Source organism: Morone saxatilis, unplaced genomic scaffold (assembly GCF_004916995.1).
Source record: "Morone saxatilis isolate NCDOM2014 unplaced genomic scaffold, NCSU_SB_2.0 Contig22, whole genome shotgun sequence".
Classification (NCBI taxonomy): Eukaryota; Metazoa; Chordata; class Actinopteri; family Moronidae; genus Morone; species Morone saxatilis.
In genome coordinates this window covers 8,304,256-8,326,405 of record NW_023339785.1, presented here as the reverse complement: position 1 = coordinate 8,326,405, position 22,150 = coordinate 8,304,256, and the positions used below count along the sequence as shown (strand labels likewise).

Genomic DNA, 22,150 nt, shown 5'->3' with positions numbered 1-22,150 from the left:
GTATGTATGTGTGTGTGTGTGTGTCCTTTGTATCTAGCCATTTGAGTGTGTTGCCTGCTGGATATAAGTTCACATTCCATTAGAGCAAAGGGCTGTAGCAGGGGACAGCTATCAAACCACCACTATTGGAAAAGTGTGTGTGTGTGTGTTTGTGTGCATAATTCACTGTGCGCATGTTCAGGTCAGTGTGTACCAGAGTGCACAGGTTTGTGTGTGTATGTCTGTGTGCCCGTGTAAGTTTACGCATTTGTGTGCATCACTGTGTGTGTGTGTGTGTTTGTGCATCTGTGTATGGTGGTCTAACAGCCCCCGCGTAAGGCTGGCCCAGAGGGGGTTGTGGGTAATGAGGAAGTGACAGTGATGGCTGCCTGGCAACCAGTTGCTATGCGGGGGCAGAGAGGGATCAGTCCCCACGGCAACATCAACTAAAATGAAAGGAAGAAAGGAGCGAAGAAAAAAAAACGATCACTAAACTTCTGCAAGGTGAAAGCCTCGTAAGAGATACAGTCGATATAAAGAGAAAGGCCAGAAACAAAGCCGACTTCTTGGAGGGCAAAACACTGACTTTTTCTTTCTTAACAAACAATGGTGGCCAAAGTTCAGGAAGAAATGTCTACAGAGAATGATACAAGGCAAAACTCAAATCTCAAATCATTATTTCATCTTGATGTTGGGTTTAAGTTGAAAGTTATTTGTAACAATTGGGAAATTCTACCAATATCATATTTACCTTTGTATTTATGAGCCAATGGTATTACTAACAAAATGAAGAATATCAGAATTGATGCTGCCATTGATACTGTGTATAAATATTTCAGATTTTGCAAGAGTAACAGACACTGTCCAAAAAACAAGCTGATGCTTTTTTTAAAAAAATCTAGAAATTCCATTCACCTCCATCATATTGGGATGTAGGTACAAATCTCAGAGGTGGATATTAGAGAAGTTGTGGCATACATGTTTCTCTCATTTGAAAAAAGGAGAAATAAATTATCTTAAAGAGTATCTTATTCTTCCTATCCCTTTGAAAATCTTGTTTTCGCTGACGTCCAGTGATTAAACTTCTCACTTTGATGTAAACATGTACTCCAGGACACTGTGACATCATTGTTGTTTGTGGTTACATGTCAAACGAAGCCACACCCATTAGTGATTCTGGGTGTGGTCAGAGGTGAAACAGGCTTGAAACTTTTAACCAGAGAGGGCGTAATAAACTGTTAAGTTACTCTTTAATCACAGATTTATTTAATATATTGACGTATCACAGTTAAATTAAAGTTAAAGTTAAAGATTAATTTAAAAATGCTACAAATGGCACGCGTAATAATCAAAAGTAAATTCTGCTGCCATTGAGCAATGAGGGTGCAGGTGTGTGCTCATACTTGTGTGTGAAAAGCACACACATTCGTGTTTGTGTGTGTCTAGCTGCTCGCATGTGTGTGAGGGGATGGTCCGACAGCAATATTAATGTGCACATTGTGCGTGTGCGCATGTGGGCTTGTGAGACAGAGGGTGGACAACCAGATGGATGACTGAGAGAAACAGAGGCTGAAGGTCGATTCGTCAAACACAACATTGGGCGGAGAGAGGGAGAGAGAGAAAAGGAAGAGAGAGAGGGACAGACACAAGGGGAGAGAGGGGCCAGAGCATGCAGATAGAGAGGGAGTATTAAAGAGGAGATGAGAGATTGTCACTTTTATCTTTTTTAGTACCCTGAAACAACAAATGATTGGGTGGCTGTGACTCATTTTGTGACTGGGTCTTAACATGGCACTCGGCCTGGCACCAGGGGAGTGATTAAACTTTGATTTAGCTCAGTACTGTAACTAGCAAAAGGGAGTGTATGAATATTGAATCCACTGCGGCACTTGAAGATGAAGCTTGCTACTCACAGCAGGCGAAGTGCCTTGAGCCCGTCGAAGGCATGAACCGGGATGCAGCGAATCTGGTTATAACTCAGGATGCTGGAAAACAGAGGACATGAACAAGGTCACAAGACTTAGTTTCTGACTCAGGATGCTCACACTATTAGTATTTTGTGATATACTCATTTCAAATGATTTTCTCTTGTCTTGTCAGACTACATCCCTAAATACATAAAAATTAATGTTGAGGGACAGAGGGGGTAAAAAGACAAAGAAGAGGGAAGAAATGAGAGGTGACACAGCAGATTTGGTTTTACAATAAATTAATAGAGAACCTGTAGCCACTGTAGGTTAAACAAGGGGAAATAAACAAAAGGCCATAATTCAAATAAGGTAGAAAAATAGGTAGAGATCGAAAACTGCCAGAGGCAAAGCTCAGGTTTTTGTAAAGTCAAACTCCCACACCACAGTTAAGTTTTTCTCTTTTTAAGACTGCTAATGAATCAAAAATTAAGTTTAACAATGAATAAAAGTGAAGGAGACAAAAATTTAAGGACAGAATTCTGATTAGGGTCAAATGAGATCAGGTTGGCCATTTCAGGGTGCTGTCATCATTTTAACATAATTAAGCATTGAGCATAATAATGGTCCTGGTGTAAAAAGCTGACTGTTGCTGTCTGATATCTTAAAGACACTGATAGCCTATAGAAAATTGGTTCTCAGCAGTTTTTGCCTCATGACGCTCCACAATAAAGTGGTGCCTCATCATACTGATTTTCAATAGGCCCAAAGGTGTCTCAGAGGAAAGAGAGGGAAAAAAAACTTCTCATCTCTCACTTCAGGTTAACACAATTGGCATAGACGTTAAGGAAAGGAGCCTAAAAGCCAATAAATCAACAGATTCAGAAAATCCAATGTGGAAAGTGAAACACTCTCCTTTGCCTCTTCAACTCTTGGCAAGGTGTGCTTGAGCAAGGCATTTAACTCAGAGAGTGTTCCACTGATGCTATCTGTGGGCTAACAGTAGAAGCCTGTGGGTTCACTGGGCAGCTCCCAGGTCTGACTGAATGAAATGGGGGGAAAAGGGCAAATGTGCACAGTCAACTTTCCCTGGACACACAAATTCCTGTAAGTTGATTTAAAATCCATGTAATAGATAAGATAGATAATGTAAAGTCAGAAAGACACAAACTTCAGATCACTCCAGCATTAAAAGAAATGTATATGTAAGATAGGTGGAAAAGTGTTGAAGAGAGGGAAAGTTAAGAGGAGCTAAAGTAGATTATAATTTAACAGGTTAATTGAGTGGCAGAGAAGTAAAAGGACAGTTTTAGAAAGGAACAAGAAGATAGGAATACAAAATACTGCAGGTGTGTTAACAAAGATGAAATAAGACAAGACGAAGATACAAAGAAGCTTGAAATGAGACTGAGGAGTGGAAAAAATATTGGGGGTAAAAGGAGGACAGAGGTGGAAAAGCTAGAAAATGAGAGAAGTAAAATGGAAAGTGAGAAAGACAAAATGAGAAGAGGAGAGAAAGATGAAGACACAGGCGAGAAATGGGAGAGAAAAGAAGACGAAGGAAAATATGAAGAAATAGGGAGGAGAGGAGATAGGGTAATTAATCAAAGTTAAGAGGAGAAAACACTGATTTATCAAGTGATTTTTAGCCTTACACACACACACCCACACAACCCATATGACAACATATATGGGCGGGGATGTGCGTATGCATGGCTGGGTGTGCGCGTTGCCATGGTAACTTACAGTGTGGCTAGTTGAGTCATGTTGCTGAAGGTGTACGAGGCCAAGGTGCTGATGCTGTTGTTGCTCAGGTCCCTGTGTAGGTACGAGCATACGGTAAATGCACACAGACAAATACACATGCAGACAGAACATACTGCTTATATGCATGTTAGGTTGCTAAACTGTCTCAACAATGATACTGTATGTGTATTCTGTTCAAGGTTACGTGAGCGGTACATACACCAGTGACAGCTGCTTCAGGACTGCCAGCTCCTTGGGCACAGATGTCAGCATATTACCCTCCAGGTAACTGCAAGGAAAGGTGCATAGTTAATGTAGTATGTATTACATGGGGGTGAGAAAATGTCAATATAACACATAAAACTTTTGGTTTTGCAACTTCTGCCACATTAAAAAGTGTGAGAGACGGATGACACGAAAGGCAGATGAGTGGAGGGGGGTGTTAGTTTGGGCTGGAATGAGGTGTAGTACCTCAAATCTACATTTATATGGCTTATTTACATTTACCAGAGGAGTGTACTGTCTTCTGAGTAAGACTTTCTGACATTCAGGTGTGTGCTATGTGAATGTGATCAGCTACAAACCAAACAGGGTAAAAATTAAAGGAATAGTTTTAAAATGTTTTTGTTTAATTACAGTTAGATACAAGAAGATCAATACCACTCGGTCAGAGCTGAGTTTAAGTGATTAGCTTAGCTTAGCATAACATGATGACTGGAAGCAGGGGGAAACAGGTAGTGTGACTCTCTCTAAACTTCAAAACATGCACCCAGCACTTCTGTGCAGGATCTCTGTGAGTGTCGGCATGCATATTTATCATCTTTGGACAGAGCTAGACCAGCTGGTTCCCCCTGCTTCCAGTCTTTATGCTAAGCTAAGCTAATTGCAGACTGTCTGTTTTCATCTAACTCTCGGCAAAAGGTGAATACTTTGTATTCCCAAAAATAGTATTTCTTTAAATATGGTAGGTCATGTATGGCACCAGACAAAATGTTGCTTTTTGACATTTAGTACCTCATTTCCACTGCATGCTATGGCTTGGCTCAACTTTTGGTACCAAGGTACTTCTAGATTTCACTTTCCACTGCAGATAGTACCCCTTCAATGTAGGCAAGATTTCTTAGCTGATTATTATAGTAACATAGCATGAAACTGCTATGTCATTATCTTCAACAAACACTAGCACAGGAGGATCCCGAATTCACTATATCCTGGAGTGTCGGCTCAGCTTGCTTAGAACCTTGACTAAAATAAAAGCACTAGGTACCAGCTAGTATCCACAACTTTTAACATTGGAAAACCAAAAATGAATAGTTCCAAGCAAGTCGAGCTGACCACAGCCGTACCGTGCAGTGGAAATTAGGCACATGTTCCATTTTCTGCATAAGTACGATTTCACGTACTGAACGTCTGAATTCACCAGACAGCCAATCAAGATGAGACAAGATGACAAGATAACAAGTCAGTGTTGGTGCGCGAACCTGCCTGGCTGAGGAGGAGAAGTGTGGCACTAACAGAACAGTTTCATCATGTAGCTTTAAACACATATTCCAACCACTGCAAACACACACCATTCACCTACTGATCCTTCTGTGTCTGTGAGAAACAAGTTCACTCATGCACACATACACACACATTTTATGATCCGCTGGTTCCTCTCTCTCTCTCTTTCTCTCTCAGGTCATAAGTAGGTCATGTGGACAGTATGATGGAGTGTCTTCTTCAGCCTGATCAATACCTAATCACTGCTATTGACCCCGTAGAGCAGGCCTATTTCACAGCAAGAGGGGTTTCTGTGTGTGGGTGTGTGCTCATGTGTGTGTGCAATTATTCACCTTCCTACAAGACATTTTGTTCCTACTTTCTTCTGAATTTCCTAATCTTGATTAACATTGTTTTATCCTTGTTTTATCCTACATCAGTTCTGACAATTACTACCATTATAGACATTTCCTTTATTGGTCTCTTTCTTTCTTTCTTTCTTTATTACAGTGATTCTTACCAGCTTGAAATTAATGACAAACAAGTTACAAGATGTAGCAGCTGTAATATACAGGACAATCCTGTATATACACAAATATGTGATTAAAAGTATTAACTGTTAAGGTAATTACAAATACAAGCACACTTTGTTTCTCTCTTGCTTGTGTCTCTTTGAGTATAATCTCTCATTAAAAGGACATCACATTAGTAGTAGGCAAATGTTAAAAGTAAAAACCTTCACTGTGCTGGCAAGTCTTTTAAATATAAAAAGTGGACCTTGGCTTCTTCAGAGATGTTTTTGGCATTGTAACATTGGAAACTGCATATTTTTTTTACAGCAATATTGAAATATTTTAAAGAAAATAACCCAAGGGCACTTTCTGGTATCCCCTCACAGCTGTCTGTAACTGTTCTGGCTGTCTTTCTCTCTCTCTCTGTTTGGCAATATAATGTATTAGACAGTATTTAACTGTGCATTGTAGATGTTTTTAATATCTGCAGTGATTCATAAATTTATGACATCAACATCCAAACAAACACATAAATACACAAGCACCTGCATAAAACTCACTTTGCCTGTAAACCCATCAGGTCACATAGGAAGAAGAAAAGAGAGGAAGAGAGTGTTTGTGTGTGCATTCACTAAATGGTTTGTTAGTTCCTGAAGCAGCACGGGGCAAACTGCTGCATCAATATTGCACTGCAGCAATGTGTGACTGTGTATAGGTGTGTGTGTGTGTGTGTGTGTGTGGTTGTGACTTTGCATGTTATTGGAGAGCAAGCATTGACAAAAATGCTCACTTCTGTTTGTGTGCTTGTAAATGTCTGCTGGTATGTTCATTGGCTTTTGTGTGTCTGTATATTTGAATAAAAGTGAACACATATATCCTTGGGTTTGTCTGTGTGTGTGTGTGTGTGTGGGTGTGTGCGTGTGTGTGTGGGTGTGTGCGTGCACGTGTGACTCACAGCTCCGTGGTGTCCTTGGGAATGCCCTTGGGCAGAGAGTGCAGCCCTCTGTTGCTGCATCGCACCACGCTGTCTGAGCACGTGCAGACGTCAGGACAACCAGACGCAGGAAGACAACCATTATCCTCAGCACCTGGAGAGAGAGAGGGGAAAGAGAGGGGAGGACAGAGAGTGGGATATTAAGGAGAGACAATGAGAAAGAAGGAGAGAGAAGCGAAGGATACAGAGAAGGACAGACAAATTCAAAAAAGGACGAGAGGTGAGACAAAGAGCAACAGTGATAGGGTAACAGACAGAGGGAAGGAGGTTCAGACAGGTTAGGGCACAAGATTGGAGAGAGAAAAAAAGAGGGAGAACAAAGACAAAGAAATAGATGGATGCATAGAGATAAAGACTGAACTATAAGTGTAGCCCATGGTCAATTCCACTCAACTCAGCACTTTTAAAGAGTATTTTATAATCCATATCAAATGACCTGGGGCTGCTAAAATCAGTTGCACTGGTGTGTTTTAACATCTGGCTCAGGACCTGCAGGCAGGTCACCGTGATATTAAAAAACCCTCAGATGATCTTGGAGAAACACAGCAGATGTTGATGGGATAGCCAGCAACAACTTTGAAAACTCGTGTAAATAGAGTAACAACTCCTGCAGTTATTTGAGCGAAACTACTTGCATTTCCTTTTCATACTAAGATATGAATGTCCCTAAAAAATATACTGTCTTAGTTTTACATTACATTTTATCATAATAATCTGAAAATGTAGCCCTTTATATGACAAACGTCTTTATTAAAGATCAGTTCATTTGTACATTTTGAGTCTTTAACTTGACATCTTTAATCTTGCTGTCTGAAGCTGCACACATGCATACAAACACATGGTAGAGACAAAACACATGTGAGTGATTGTAATCATTTAACACACAGAGATAAGAAGGATCACAGACTAGAGAGTTGTTTTTGGCTTAAAAGCTCTTCCATTTCCCTGATTGACAGACAAACACACACACACAGCTTTAATCTAGCGAGGCAGTATGTAAATAGCTGAACTGTGGTCCCAAATGTAAAACAAGCTGAGTTAAAACCATAATGAAGGATAATGAAGACTGGACACTAAGCCAATAATAACACAACTGCAATCTGAATTTGTGTGTGTGTGTGTGTTTTTGTGTGTGTGGAGAGAGAAAGAAAGATTAGGAATGAGAAGAAGCTGAGTTCATGCATTCATACATTGTTGTGTGTTTGTCCCTTTGTTCCAGTATGCCGCCATTTACATGCACGTGTGTGAGTACAAGTGTATGCACATTCACATACTGAGTGTGGTTCACGTTTAGTTTGTTAAATAGCTATCTCTCCCTGTCCTATGGCCATTTTCTCATTCACTTTGTAGTTTTATAATTGTGCTAATGTCTAAATGTCGAGTAAATGGGCGCTTATGTGTGTAGAGCAGTGTGTGCAAGTGTATATGTGTGTGTTTTATCTGATGTGTGTAGCTTGTGAGTCCACAGGGAGTTGTAGCCGTGGGCTGACTCACTCTACAGTTGGCTGATTGAACTAACATCTAAATGTTCGCTAAATATCTTCTCACAAATTCAATTAACTTTACCTTTCCCCCGGCTGCCTCTGGACAACTTAACAGTCATTTTACTCTGCTATAAATAGACTGGACATGTGGACCTTGGTTGTGTGTGTGTGTGTGTGTGTTTCCTTGCATCTATTCTTCTGAGAACTACTTTTTGATTTACACCTTCAGAGTGTAGACACTTTACTGTCGCCAAGAGGTTACGTTGTCCCTATTTGGTAGTTTGTTTGCCTGACTGTCAGCAGGATATCTTCAGACCTTTGAGGGCAGTCGGGCCTTGAGCCAAAGAACAATTGATTTGATGTTGGTGATGATGTAGATCTTTGATTTCCATCATCAGACACAAGTGTTTGACTATGAGATGAAAATAACCCATAATTAATTGTAGGTTTGTTTTGTACAAACGATTTTCTGTAGTTCAGATCTGTAATCCTGCTCATAAATTCTTAGATTAAATTACATTCATGACTTTCTGTATGTTTTATTATGTTGGTTTATATTAGAATTGGGATTAGCATGGAGTTCAGATTAGACATTTAATCATTGTAAGGACAGAATTACAAGGGCTTGAGTATGTTATCGGCCATTCAAATTTATGTTTATGCAGCTGAGTGAATTTATAGGTACATGTCTGCGTGTGCTTGTGCAAGACGTAAGAATGAATATTAGGATCTGATACCATCTTAGAGTTTCCTTACTTGAGCCAACCCAGCTAACTACTTTCCAAAGTCATTTTCAGTAAATGGTTGCAGCACAGCTACAGGAAATTAGAAAAGTGTAATGAATTCAAAGAAACTCAGGAGGGAGAGAGAGAGAGAGAGGCAGAACGAGATGGAAAGAGAGGAGAAAGGGGAGATCGAGAGGAGTTTAAAGCTCCAAAGAAAGAAAAAGGGGAAAAAAGAAAGAAAGATGTAATAGACAGGAGAGCCAGACCACACTTTGTCTATGGCGTCAAACTTGGCGGCCAAGACGACGGCCTAAGTCGCTATAGGCAGGCATCGTCGTGGTAACAGCAACGTCACTGAGGAAACCACAAGCTGATGTCATCTACGGCTGCTGTTTGCCAGTGGTTACTGATCATTCTGTCCTCACAATACCCCGCTCAGGATATGTGTATGTGTGAGTGTGTATCTACTGGCTTAAAACACGGGATGATGGACGCTTTTGCAATGAGTATCTGGAAGACTTGTTAAAGTTTGACACAAAATGACCTGACATACCTGAAAATGTCATTGTAATATCAGTAAAATCGCCCTGAGAAGAATTTCCCTTATTTTGTAGGGAGATTGTAAGGACCTAGGGCTTGTAGTATGTCACTCTGGGTAAAACCTTAATGCAAAAAGTATTCTCTGTTGACCGTTTGCTCATCCTCCAATGCTCCAGTGCTGCAGAAATGTCCACAGAAAAGAACATTTTCCTTCCTTCAATATGACCTACCTTCATGTCTCACTTTAAAAGACCCTTATTTAAAATTATGTTAGGGAATTATCACCAAACATAAAACAACTTTCCTTGAGGGAATGTCCTCTAAAGGGTCTTTCTTGAAAAATGAAGAGTGCATTCAATAATTGGGTGGAGTAAACATGATGCAAAAACAAATTTAATTTACCTTTCACTCACTTGACTCACTCTTATCTGTGCGGGACACACGGCTGCTGAGTGACAAACATCATTTGTTCCAGGTTTAAGGCTGTAACCTTTATGGTTTCCTGACACTCCAGTGTAATTCTAAATGCTATCCATAATCCTATAGATTTTCTACAGAATTAGCAGTGTTAATCTTCTTTTAGCAATGTTTTATGTGTATTCATTGTTATTTCAAATTATGTTAATGAAGCCAAAAGGAAACACAAGCAGTCATTTAGCTGAGTAACTGCGAGAGAGAGAGGCTCACCATCACATGTGAAGTCTGGGTTGGCCACATCCTGAATGGGAATCTCCTTCAGGAAGGCTGGTTTCTGACAGCGAGGGTTTCCACTGACCACCCTGGTCTTTTTCAGCCACTGACCCAGCCAGGCCAAATGACAATCACACACATACGGGTTGGACAGGAGGTTACTATGTGAAGTGGGACAGAGAGGAGAAAATCATTTAACAAGGTCAGTGCAAAACGAAAGAAATGGACAGAAGTACTGGAAGCTGCACAATAGTCATTACAGTACATATATTTTCCACAGTCTAATGATTTCATCCTAGCAAAATGATGCAAATTTAATAAAAGTTTATCCTGAATTTTATTTCATTTCCATTCCTAAAAATAATAATGTACACTACAGACCACATCAATATAACTGTTTGGTCAGTCATACACTTGAATACATTTAGATGGAAGACAGAGAGGTGGGGAGAGGAAGGGAACAAAGGAGAGGCAAAGAGAAAAGGTTATCAGTTATTTTTTTATTCATTTTGGAAAGTACAAGAGAGATGGAGAATGAAAAAGAAAAGGTGGCAGTTAGAAAATGTGAAAGAGAGAAAGAAAAGAGAAAAGGTTATCTGCACAATTTATTCATTTTTGATCACCTCTCATTGCATTTTGTTGTAACACTGCTCATGTAATATTCATGCTGAACCATATTTAAACTGAAAGTGGTGGGAGGAGGCATCAGCAGCACATACTAGACAGGCGGTATACTTAAGTTAAAGGTGCTCTACTGTAGGCATCTTCTCTTCTGGCACCTCCAGGCTAGATAATATCAAGGGTCGTTGGTTTTCTGTTGTATCCAGTTTTCTTATAAAATGTGATTTTAACTGAAATTATTGCCTGGTACAGCTTAAACACACATAAATGTAACAATAATGATATTATTATATTTTGTTATGTAGCTCTGACATTTTCTTGAATATCAATAGTGAGCTGTGAGAAACAGGATTTAGGGGTGATGTTACATAAGGTGGTATAACGATATTAGAAGTTTGTTGAGAAACAAAACTTTTCTCTTTCCTACCTTCCACTGACAAAAATAGTATAAGTGGAAAACTAAGGGAATTCAATTTTTAGCAGTATAACAATTAGTGTATTAAAAAGTAACATGTATCTGTTTAATGATGATGGTGTGCAAGTGGCATATTGCCTTCCACTGTGTCTGCTGAACGAATAAACCTGAAGGTTGCTGTTTGTGCTACAATATTAATGGTGTGCTGCTAGATAGGGACGAGTTATTTCCTCATTTCCTTGTAATGAATTGACCTCGCTGCGTGGCAACCAGGCCTAAGCTAAATCCCTTCCTTCCTTTCCAATGTGTTAATCTTTTAATTAAATGGACAAACTCCATTGGGAAACAATGCACTAAAAATGGAGAGCGATATAAGAAATAGTAAGAGGGAGTGATCTTTCTTTTACGCCAAACAGCAAGTGTTACTACAAGGCCAGTGAAAAGAATGAGTAGTGAGAAATGACAGGGATGAGGGTTATATAATATCTTTCCATTTTTGTGGTGATAAACAACAGCCCCACTGAGCAAACCTGAGTTTATGCAACAATGCATGCACTCAGCCACCCATCCATCCATCCTCCCTCTCCACTGTCCCCATTTTCCCTCTCTTGTCTCACACCTTTCCTCCCAAAAGACTCAAGTAGAGACTTGAATCAAAGATGACGGGTACATACTGTAGCAGGACAGAGAGCAAGAACAAAACGCAGAACAAAGGAAGGAAGCATGGAAGAAAAGAAAGAGAGTAGAGGGGATGTGATGAGACCTTTTTTAACCTGGTATGTGCGTGTTCACAGTATGAAAATATATATATATAAATCAACCTTTAATGTTTTATTGAGCTGAGAAAATCTATTATTTACACCCTTCACATCTGGGTGGTCAGAAGATTGAAGAAAACACACACACACACATTCACTTCTCTTTTGCCTCCCACTCTCTCCTTCCTAACAATAATGTTATGTGACAGGTTAATACTTGTCATAACTTTACTTCATGGCAGTTGTTTCTGTACTTTTCCGCACAGACACACAGACACACAATGTTAAAGAATATGCCATCCAAGAATACACAAAACTTGGTCGCAGCAGGTGTGTGCATCTTGGCAAGATAAAAAAAGCTTGCAGATGCTTGTGTGTGTGTGTCTGTGTGTGCCCATGTATGTGTGTGTGTGTGTGTGGGTGTGCAGATGCTGAGATATATTTAGCTTTGATAACAAATGTCCTGGGATCCAGACCAATCTAGTCGATAATGATGGAGAGCATCTGTGAGGAGAACAGTGTCCAGAGAGCAACATGTGTGCAAATGTGTGTGTGTGTGTGTGTGCATGGTAGATAACTCCCACAGCAGGGCTAGACTCTGAAAAATTAGAGGATAGAGACAGAGACAAAGAGATAAAGAAAGAAAAGACAAAGGACAGGGGAGATTCAGACAGATTTGAGGATAGACAAAAAGAGATTGTGGCCCACCTTGAGAGATAGCGACAATAATAGGATGAAAATGAAAAAAAAACACAAAACGGAAAAATAAGCACCATAAAGAGGGAGAAAAGCAGAGATATGACTCACATGGTGGACAGGGAGTGCAGAGTGGAGAAGGCTCCTGGGGCGATGCTGGAGATCCTGTTGTCGTACAGCGAGAGCAGGCGCACAGAGCTTAGGCCCGTAAAAGTACTGTTGTCAATGCAGCTGATCTGGTTGCTCCGCAGCATTCTGGAAACACATATATATATATTTAATGAATGTAAGCTAAGAGTTACTGTTTGTACATTTTGTTTTTTCTTGAAGATCAGACATTACAATAAAATCTGGTCTTTGAAGCGTTCACTTCAGAGTCGCATGCTCAGACTGAATGCTTAAATGTTAAACTAAAGAATCAAGAATTGATTATACGCATCACTTTTCTTTTACTTGAGGGATGTCTGAGGGACATGTTTTACATGTTCTTACTGTTTTTTCTGATGGAGCAGTTTGTGAATGAATGAAAAATACCAAATGTATACACTTTTATACAATAAAATAACATGACATGGACATAAGATAAAACAGAAAGCAGGGATAAACTCAAACCAGTCGCCATAGGACGACCATGACAGAGTCTGTAATATGACATTAGCTTTTGACATGCAGTCATGTGGGACCAGGCTAACTGAGTTAGTTAGCATTAGCAATCTCTGGCACAGGCTAACCTAGTTAGCAAGGCTATTACTGGAGCAGGGAGCCTTTTAACATAATACAGAGACAGCCATGATGCCATTAGAGAGTCATTAGCTGGCATATATATACATGATAGCATTAGCTAGTCATTACTGAGCATACACAGACAACATTAGCTCATGATTTCGTACACTATCCTGTAACCCCTAATTGGACGTTGGCCTATTTTATGGTGGGTGCCCAATTTAGAGGAACAACAATATGCTGTCATTAGCCTTGATTTCAGGGTGAGTGAGTAAACAATCCTTGTTTTTTTTCAGTGTGGGGAAGAAAAAGCTAATCAAGTCCACCAGAAGTCAGATGTTAACACAACTAATAGTCTGCATGGTTTAACAGCTAGCAGTCATGAACGTAACAGCATTTGCTGGACATTTTGTGGGGAAAATAGCAACTAAACTAATAATAATCCAAATTAGAAACATGATTTGTATGACACATATTGACTGACCCTTTGGAAGACTGGTGTATGGTCACTACATCATGGTTGTTCAGTCACGTAGCCATGAGAATAAATGTTCATTTAGATTTTATTCTCTATATAGTGTTTTTTAGTTATAGGAACAAGATTTTACATATTTCACATTCATTAGCATTAGCTGAGCACAAAGCACACAAATGACTGTAAACAAGACTTACAGTGTTTTCAGGCCAATGAGGCCTCTGAACATGCGACCCTGCAATCCAGTCAGCTTGTTCCCCGTCAGCAGCAGCTCTAAAACTCCACCCGCTCCATCAAACGCACCGTCACGAATGTCCCTCAGCTTGTTGTTGCTCAGGTTGCTGCAGAGACAAAGAAATAGTGATGAACAGATTTAGCTCTTTGTCATATTGAGTTTTTTTTTCCGCTTGCTTGCTACCACGAACAGGACAAATAACACCCTGCATGCAAACACATATGAACAAAGTGTTACACATATACACAATATTCTCAATTTAATTGCAATAATCAATCATGTCCCTTCAACTAATAAATGTTAACTCTTCTCTCTTTCATCTTAATGTCCTCATCTTGTACAATAGATATTCTAGTGACAGTTTACAGCCATCACTTTAACTTACAAAACGCACACACACACACACATAAAAGTAAATGAGACAAGTGGTCACAGACAACGGGAAAATGATTGTTATCTCTCTTCCTTGCACACACAATGAGAAAAATTAAAATGAGACGAGAGCATTTGGCCACGGGGACAATAACTTGAGATGATAGCTATCACAACCACTGCAGCTTTCATTCATAGCTAGTTGTGTGTTTCCTCTTATCAGCAGAGGAGGAGAGGACAGGAGAGGAGAGAGCGGACAGATGAAGAGTTAAAAAAGATACAAAAAAGTAACGATTTCAGACAAACTTAAAAATAAAATAAAAATAAGCTAAGTGGATGCAAGATAAGAGAAAATGCGAGGAGAGGAGAGGTGGAGATGAAGAAAAGAAGGAAGGAATTGAGAGAAGGAAAATGGAAATGAGTGCAAGCCAATCTATATCGTCAGTGACACTGCTAGATGGTTAGCAATTTCCTCTCCAATAAATCAACTGCTGGTCTCTGCTCTGTCTTTCTCTATCTCACTCTGACACACACACACACACACACACACACAAACATAGAGTAGATAAGGACTGACTGTAAATCTGAAGCGAAGGCCCATCTTCTATTTCGATTTAATATTCGCTTCCTCCATACCTCCCACTCACACTTTCTCTCCATGTCCCTTTGTCCCATCCTCTTGCTTGTCTTCAGCCACTCCTCTTCCTCCTTCCCTCACTTGTGTCTGGCTTATTTTTACTTTTGCCCTCTTTGTGTGTATTTGCATTTTTGCTCTTGTCCTCATTCCTTTATTTCCACCCTTCTTATTGTCTTCTTTTCTCTCCTTCCTTCCATTTCCCCCTCTTAGCTTTTAGTTCTTCTTGCATCCCTTATCTCTGTCCATCTACTTTCCATTTGTTCTCATCCATCTGTTTTCATTTCAGTCATCTTGTAATTGCAAAGCTATTCCTTCCTTCCTCTATCATATAACAGGGGAAAGGCTGAATCAGAGCAATAAGCCATGAGAAGTGACGAGGAAATGTGTGTCCCAAACATACAAACAGATTCTACTCTAATAAACAAGAAGATTTACTCTTTACTACCCATCTTTTCCTCCTCTTCAGGGGACAAATTTAGTAAATGCATGCACGATTTAATGAATAAATCAATGCAAAAAACAAGCATAAGGACAACAACAAACAAAATAAATAAGAAGCGCTTTTAAAAAAGTGTACATACATTTTCCTCAAGTTTGGCAGCTTCTTAAATGTCCCTGCAGCCTCCAGGACGGCAATCTCATTGTCGTTTAACCTCCTGTGGAGAGAGAGATGGAGGGAGGCAAGTTAGGCATTTATACTTTCGTGAAACAAACTGCTTTGAAGTCAACACACAAGTGAGGGAGGAATGACTGTATGAAGGTTAAGAGGCCTTTAGTGACTGTTGAAGTATGATGTGGCGCAAAACAAGAGGGGAAAAAATGTACATACTGGAGGAGAGGAGAGGAGAGGAGAGGAGAGGAGAGGAGAGGAGAGGAATGAATCTTTTCTATGTGGTCATCAATACCTGCACTGCCCCAAAGCCAAGAGAAAACACTTGGAGAGATAGTAAGCTAGACATCTGCTTTATAGAGGTAATTTGTACTAAAAGGGTGCTGCTAAAAGGATGCTCTTTGTGTATGTGTGTGTGAAAGAGGTAGAGTGAGAGAAATTGAGTAAAGAAAGTGAAAGTTCAGCTGGAGGGGACACTTTCTAATGAGATACAGAGGTGAGGTTAAAAAGTGGATCAACCTAGAAGAAGCCAAACTGAAATAACATATTGAAAAGTTTGAAGTAGATCTTTTACTGCTTGGTTGATTCGCATATATAGAACATTCATGATCTCTTTATCATGTGATCTAGAGCCATTGTTATTAACTCAGAGTGTATAGCACACTTTATTGAGTGCAAATAATTATCTCAAGACCAATTCTCTCATACTTATTGAGCACTCTCAAGGCCGATGTCAAGGATTTTTATAGCTAGTGGGAAGAGTCACAAAGAAAGACAGAAAGATAGACAGAAGAGAGAAAGAGAGCAAAAAATATATAAGCCTTCAGCTGAGCCACAACTCCCCTGATTTCCCCTGATAAGGCGGGTTACACGGGGCACAACTGTCAGGCTGGTGTGTGTGTTTGTGTGTGCATGTTTGTGGCCTTCAAAAACCAACTGAGTTGGTTGCGTTCTTAAGGAAAAACCAATAAGAGAAAGAAAGAGAGAGAGAGAGGGTGTCAAAAAATAGTAGAAACTTTGATATGCCCTCTAACCAACCATAAAGGACAGAGTTTATATTTTTGACGTGAAGCACCCTGGGAACAGATAAAAGAAGGGAGGATACAAGGGTTCACAGAGAGAAACAGAACCGCAGAGACAGAAAGAGAAAGAGAGACTGAGGAATAGGGTGCTAATGGTCTGTGGGATACTGACATTATTAGTTATCTAAAGTGGCAGCCATGCTTGAATTCGCCATTATACAACTAACCTCCATAAGTAATACTGTGGCAACCATCCTGCAGCTATTCTCCATTAGTACCACGGTGATAGCCATAAAGGAAGCTCCCCATCCTTCACCTACATTTTTAAAGCTGCCAGTGATTCAGCATAATTAGGTAAAACTTTGCCTCTGGCTAGATTCCTATTTCCTGTTTGAAAATATTAGCTTATTAAATATTCGATAAAGTGCCAGGTACTGAAAGTAAAATCAGGTTGGCTGTTTGTTGCAGCAACACACTTTTTTCTGCCACAGTTTTGAATCAGAAATTCAGTTTTTAACTTGAGCAGTTTTTAAGTCTGTTTCTCTTTCAAATCACATCATAGAAATTTCATGATATTTGATGTGATGCATTAATTTCTGTAGCTCAAATAAATTATGAGCAGTTTTCTTTCATATTATCATAATTCCTTAGAATAATACTTCACCTACCTCATGCATACTAACATGTTTATTGTGTCAGTGTGTCTCGCGCATTCCGAACACGTATAGACTTTTTAACCTTTTCCAACATCCGATTATAGTATTCCTGTTGCGTGTTATCTGTTACTCCCTTTCCATTTTTTAGCAGGAAAATGAATGATCCATGGGACTGTTCAGTATTCTAGTGTGAGACCCCTTGCCAGACATCATGATGGCTCCTTTGGGACTTTGAGGGAGATGGAAACGACTGTTGAGAGGCATTTTGGTCTGGGAGCTAAAAATGAAAAGTGACGTTCATGATACTGCTCTAAGAGAGGCAGAGACCCAGCAAGAGAAAGGCAGACGTGTGCGCACGCCTTGCATATGCGCATTTGTGCATGTCTTTAAGCATGTATGCAAGCCTACATGCTTATGTGTGTGCCTGTGCATGACTGCATGTGCATGTTTCAAGCTTTGGTGTGTGCATATGCCTGAGAAAGTGAAAAACGTCTTGACAGGTCTGTGGCATGTCAAAAGATGTGCGGTGGTTTATAGTTTCAGGTTAGAGCAGTCTAACATATGGCTTAAAATCTGATATTTCATCATGTATTGCATATAATATATGTGTATGTATGTGAGAAGGAAACACCAGCTGACTTACAGGTCTGTGGTGTGTTCGGGGATGTGTGCAGGTATACGGGTCAGTTTGAGATTGGAGCAGTCAACCACAGTGCCTTCGCAGCGACATTTTTCTGGACACACCAGATCCTGGAAACACTCCCCACTCAGGCGACTCCGATAGTCCTCCTGACCTGCGAAGGAAAGAGGGAGGCAAAGACCAAAAGAAAGAGAAAGTGACATAAGCAAAACAGAAAAATAGGGAGGGAGGGCCAACAAAAGGGTAGACAGCAGGCAGAAAGGGAAGGGAAGAAGAGAAGCCAGGTAAATGAATTCAACAGAAGGAAGAAGTTAGAGAAAGCAAGAGAGAAGATAACATGGAGGAGGAGAGAGGAAGACATCAGAGACAGAGTTTTTTTAACAGACTGATTGGATTGGTTTTTAATAAAAATGTTAAAGTTCCTATGTATACCTTATAATGAAGAACAACATATTATCCCAATAAATATACACCCCATAGTGAAAACGAGCACATGTATATTCAGATGTAGCCATGTCAGAAGTCTTGCTTCCACTGACAGGTTATGAATATCTATGTAAACTGTGTCTCGTTTAATTGTTTGGAAAATTATATTTTGTTCAAATTTCAGCAGTCAAAAGTTATTTAACATAATTATCCAGCTAGTCATCTGGAAGACATGAATGAACTGTATCTATTAAAAACAACAGGCTGCACGCTGCAGCAGGATGGTACTGTACTGCACAGGGCCGATGCAGGGAGGGGTAATTCTGCATGGCTACCACTGTAAATCAAATTAACAAACAGATATCCATGTGGTTTTATGGAATCATTTTGCAGATAAATATGGTTTAACCCTGGATGTTTGTGTTTAACAAGGTGAGCCAGAGACCACTTCTGTTATTTAGATTTAATGTGTGCAGATATTATTTATGACCACTAGTGCCTGTGGAATAGACCTGGTTTACATCATGCTGCACTTGTATTTGTGCACATATACGCTTTATAGTTCTCACGGTTATCACTGCCTCTTTCTCTTCCTCTCTCTCTTTCCAACCTTGTTTGTCTATCTGTTCTCTGTCAATGTAACCTTTTCTGTTTTTCACCACTCTCCTATCAGACTGCACTTATATTGCCACTGACTATGTGTTCTTTCATTCTCCGTCTCCCCTCTCTCCTGGCACACCCTTTGTGGTTCCTATATTTTTCTGCTTGTCATTGTTGAAGAACTAATACCACCTATTGAGGGATAATCTGCAATGAACAACCCTGATTTGAACTCGGTCACTTGATCACTATTTTTCAAATGCTGTCTATCTGTTGGGGGAATTGGCCGGTTAGCTCCTTTTAGTGGCAGTATTTCTAAAAATTATATCTCTGGGCTGCCACAAGCCTTGTGAGTTGGCAAGCTAAAGTTGAAAGAGCAAGGGAACGATTAAGAAAGAGAGCAAAGAATTGGGGGGTAGGAAGGTTTTTATATACTAAAGGAAAGAGGGAGAGAATGAAGAAACCTGTATACGTTTTTTCTTTTAAGTTCTTCAGTTTGATGAGAAATAGTGGAAGCGCCCTACACAGAGGTGGCACTGAGGCACATGCAATTATACAATCTGACAGTCTGGGGCCAGATTTTGCAGGACTTGCGTGGTGTGGCGAAAAGCAGGCGGGACAGGAAACAGTGTGGGTGGGGCTGTGAGCATAAACTGCAGGAGCTAGCATGGCTAAGGAGCTACCAACAGAGGTCCGAAATATATTATAACACTTTATTGTCAGTAATCTGTGTCATTACCCTGAACTCAGTAAAGTCAAGCAGCGTCTGTGTCTCTCGCAGTGTGTATTATTTCACAATAATATAATTGACAAAATGTCCCACCCCTCTCTCTAGACACTGAAGCTAGACATTAAAAGCACATGGGCTCTAGGTCTTTATCAGGCTCTGACAAACACATAATCAGTCTGAATTGAAGCTGTGGGTGGCATTCTACCCATACATACACACATAAAGCCTAATGCATAACCCCTAGCGTTTTTCTTTCCAATTTCTATATACATTCACTTCATGTAAATCACTTACTGTTATTATGCCTTATTGTAGATTCACTGGTATGTATGCTTCTATGCATCCCATGCTATTATTTTAGCCCCCTTTATGGGTTATCTACCACCCACGGTTGGTATATAATTCAGACTGATTATGTGTTTGTCAGACCCTCATGACGACTTAAAGTAAATGTTGGTCTGTTTGATTGCCTACGTGCTCCAAACATTTTTTTTGTTTTACATTATTCCACCTTGGTTTTTTTCCATGGTTGTCTTCACCATTTAATATCAAGCAAGACTTCCTCAATTCTGTTTTTTGTACTTTCACCTGCCCACTAAAGAGCACCTGTCAGATCAGAGCATGCAGTGCTTCCTTCTTCTTTGTAATCTGAAATATTCTGATGTAAAATTATTCGCCTATGGCTCAGTGATGTTCATTTACTCCAACCAAAGTTAGTCCCATGTATCAGAAGCCCTACACATAAATGCAAACAAACACAGGCAGTATTTAGCCCTTATTGTTTTTGCTCCAAGGCGTACGATTGGCTGGGAGAGGCAGGTGGGTGTGTGCTCGGCGGTCCCTGGCGCTTGACGGAACCATGTGATGTCACAGTAGGCGGGGCCACATGGTTAGATCAAGCACAAGAGACAGCTGCACGAACCAATCAGAATGCAGGTCCACACAGGAGGAAGGTGGGGCAACAGAGAGCTGCACCAATCAGTCAGGGGGGCAGGGTCCATACAGGATAGGAGAGGCAACAGACAGCTGCAGATCCACACAGGAAGGGAACAGGACCAGAGGACTGCCCACCAATAGCGAAAATGTCCACACAGGTCCAGAGAGGAAGAGCAGATGCAAGGAGAGGCATGGGACTGCAGATAGGAAGGGCTGAAGCAAAGAGGACCGCCATAACCAGCTTTTGAAGCATTTGTAATCTAGTTATCTTGAGTAGCTCCATGGGCAGAGCACTGAGACCACTGAGACCTTCCATGCTAAAAATTTACCAAATGTGCTCATGGTACTCGCACAGCAAAGCACTTTGGATAAAAGCTTCCAGCATTTAACAGTATTGGTTATGCTATTTGTTGTGTGCCAAGTTTAGACTGTGATTTTTCTAGAGAACAGGAGGGGTTAAAATCTCATGTCACCAAATGGTCAGTCTAACAGGCATATTTGTTTCTACAGCGCATTGATCTGTGTTCCAAATATTTTGTATGAGTTCTGTTTCATCATTATGTGTCTGTTGTCTTTTCTTTAGGCTATGCTCCTAATAAAACAAAACTTCTGTTACAGAAGGTGACTACTTGATAACATTTGTGAAATACCTTCTGTTACACTTTGTTGCCTATTGTAAAACAAACAGGATAATGCTACTGCTGATTAAAGAGAATTAAAAGTAGTGCAACCGTTTCTCAAAACTATTTTCTGTGCACAATCTCATTCAGTATATGCGGGTTAAAGTGACGGCTGGAACTAATACAGTTGACAGTGGTATTTGCTTACAACCACTGTTCTAGCACAATTCAAATAGTTTGTAAATGTCTGTAAGGGGATTTAACAAATTCATTTTCCAGCGATCCATAAAAAGGCATAATATTTCAGAGAGAGAGAACAACGTGGAGAGCCACTGCAGAAAGGCACTGATTAGTGTATACACACATACACAGACACACACTCACACAAGTGGCGATTACAGTCTATGGCCAGTCCCCTGCTTGGTTGGTTACTTGGTGCTGCCTTCAAGTATTGGCGAATTGGTCTGTGTTGTAATTAGCGAGACCCATGGCTCATATCAAAAGAAGTAACAGTAATATAACACCACCACAGAGAGAGATAGAGATTGTGTGTGAATGCTTGTGTGTGTTTTAGTAAATGCATATACGTTTCATTTTTTAATTGCACACATAAACTAACATGTGTGTTTTTAGAAATACATGCTATGTTCTATTCACATTCTTTATTAACTCCCCACATGCTTGCCTTTGTTTGTGGGTGTGTGTTGAAGGCGTGTCTGTGTGAAGTCATCTCCTACCTGTGCACCTAAACTTCTTCCCTTTAACCTGGCTGATGCGTTTGTTAGCCAGCCTTCTGGGGTGGCTGCAGCGGGCTCCACTGGTCTCAATAGGGTTGTCGAACAGGTAGTCTGCCAACCACTTCAGGTGACAGTCACACATAAAGGGATTCTGTGCCAGATGACTGAGAGAGAGAGAGAGA

At 40.2% G+C, this 22,150-nt stretch overlaps 1 protein-coding gene across 1 annotated transcript in view; it reads right to left on the bottom strand.

The window, feature by feature from the left end:
- Nucleotides 1–22,150, bottom strand: part of slit3 (slit homolog 3 (Drosophila)) — a gene marked incomplete in the record, with an annotated part of 239,854 nt that overhangs the window by 32,646 nt on the left and 185,058 nt on the right. Inside the window, 10 exon segments of the mRNA XM_035669718.1 lie at nt 1,893–1,964; nt 3,633–3,704; nt 3,853–3,921; nt 6,582–6,714; nt 10,057–10,220; nt 12,661–12,804; nt 13,945–14,088; nt 15,573–15,647; nt 17,923–18,073; nt 21,969–22,132. Coding sequence (XP_035525611.1) covers nt 1,893–1,964; nt 3,633–3,704; nt 3,853–3,921; nt 6,582–6,714; nt 10,057–10,220; nt 12,661–12,804; nt 13,945–14,088; nt 15,573–15,647; nt 17,923–18,073; nt 21,969–22,132 — 1,188 coding nt within the window.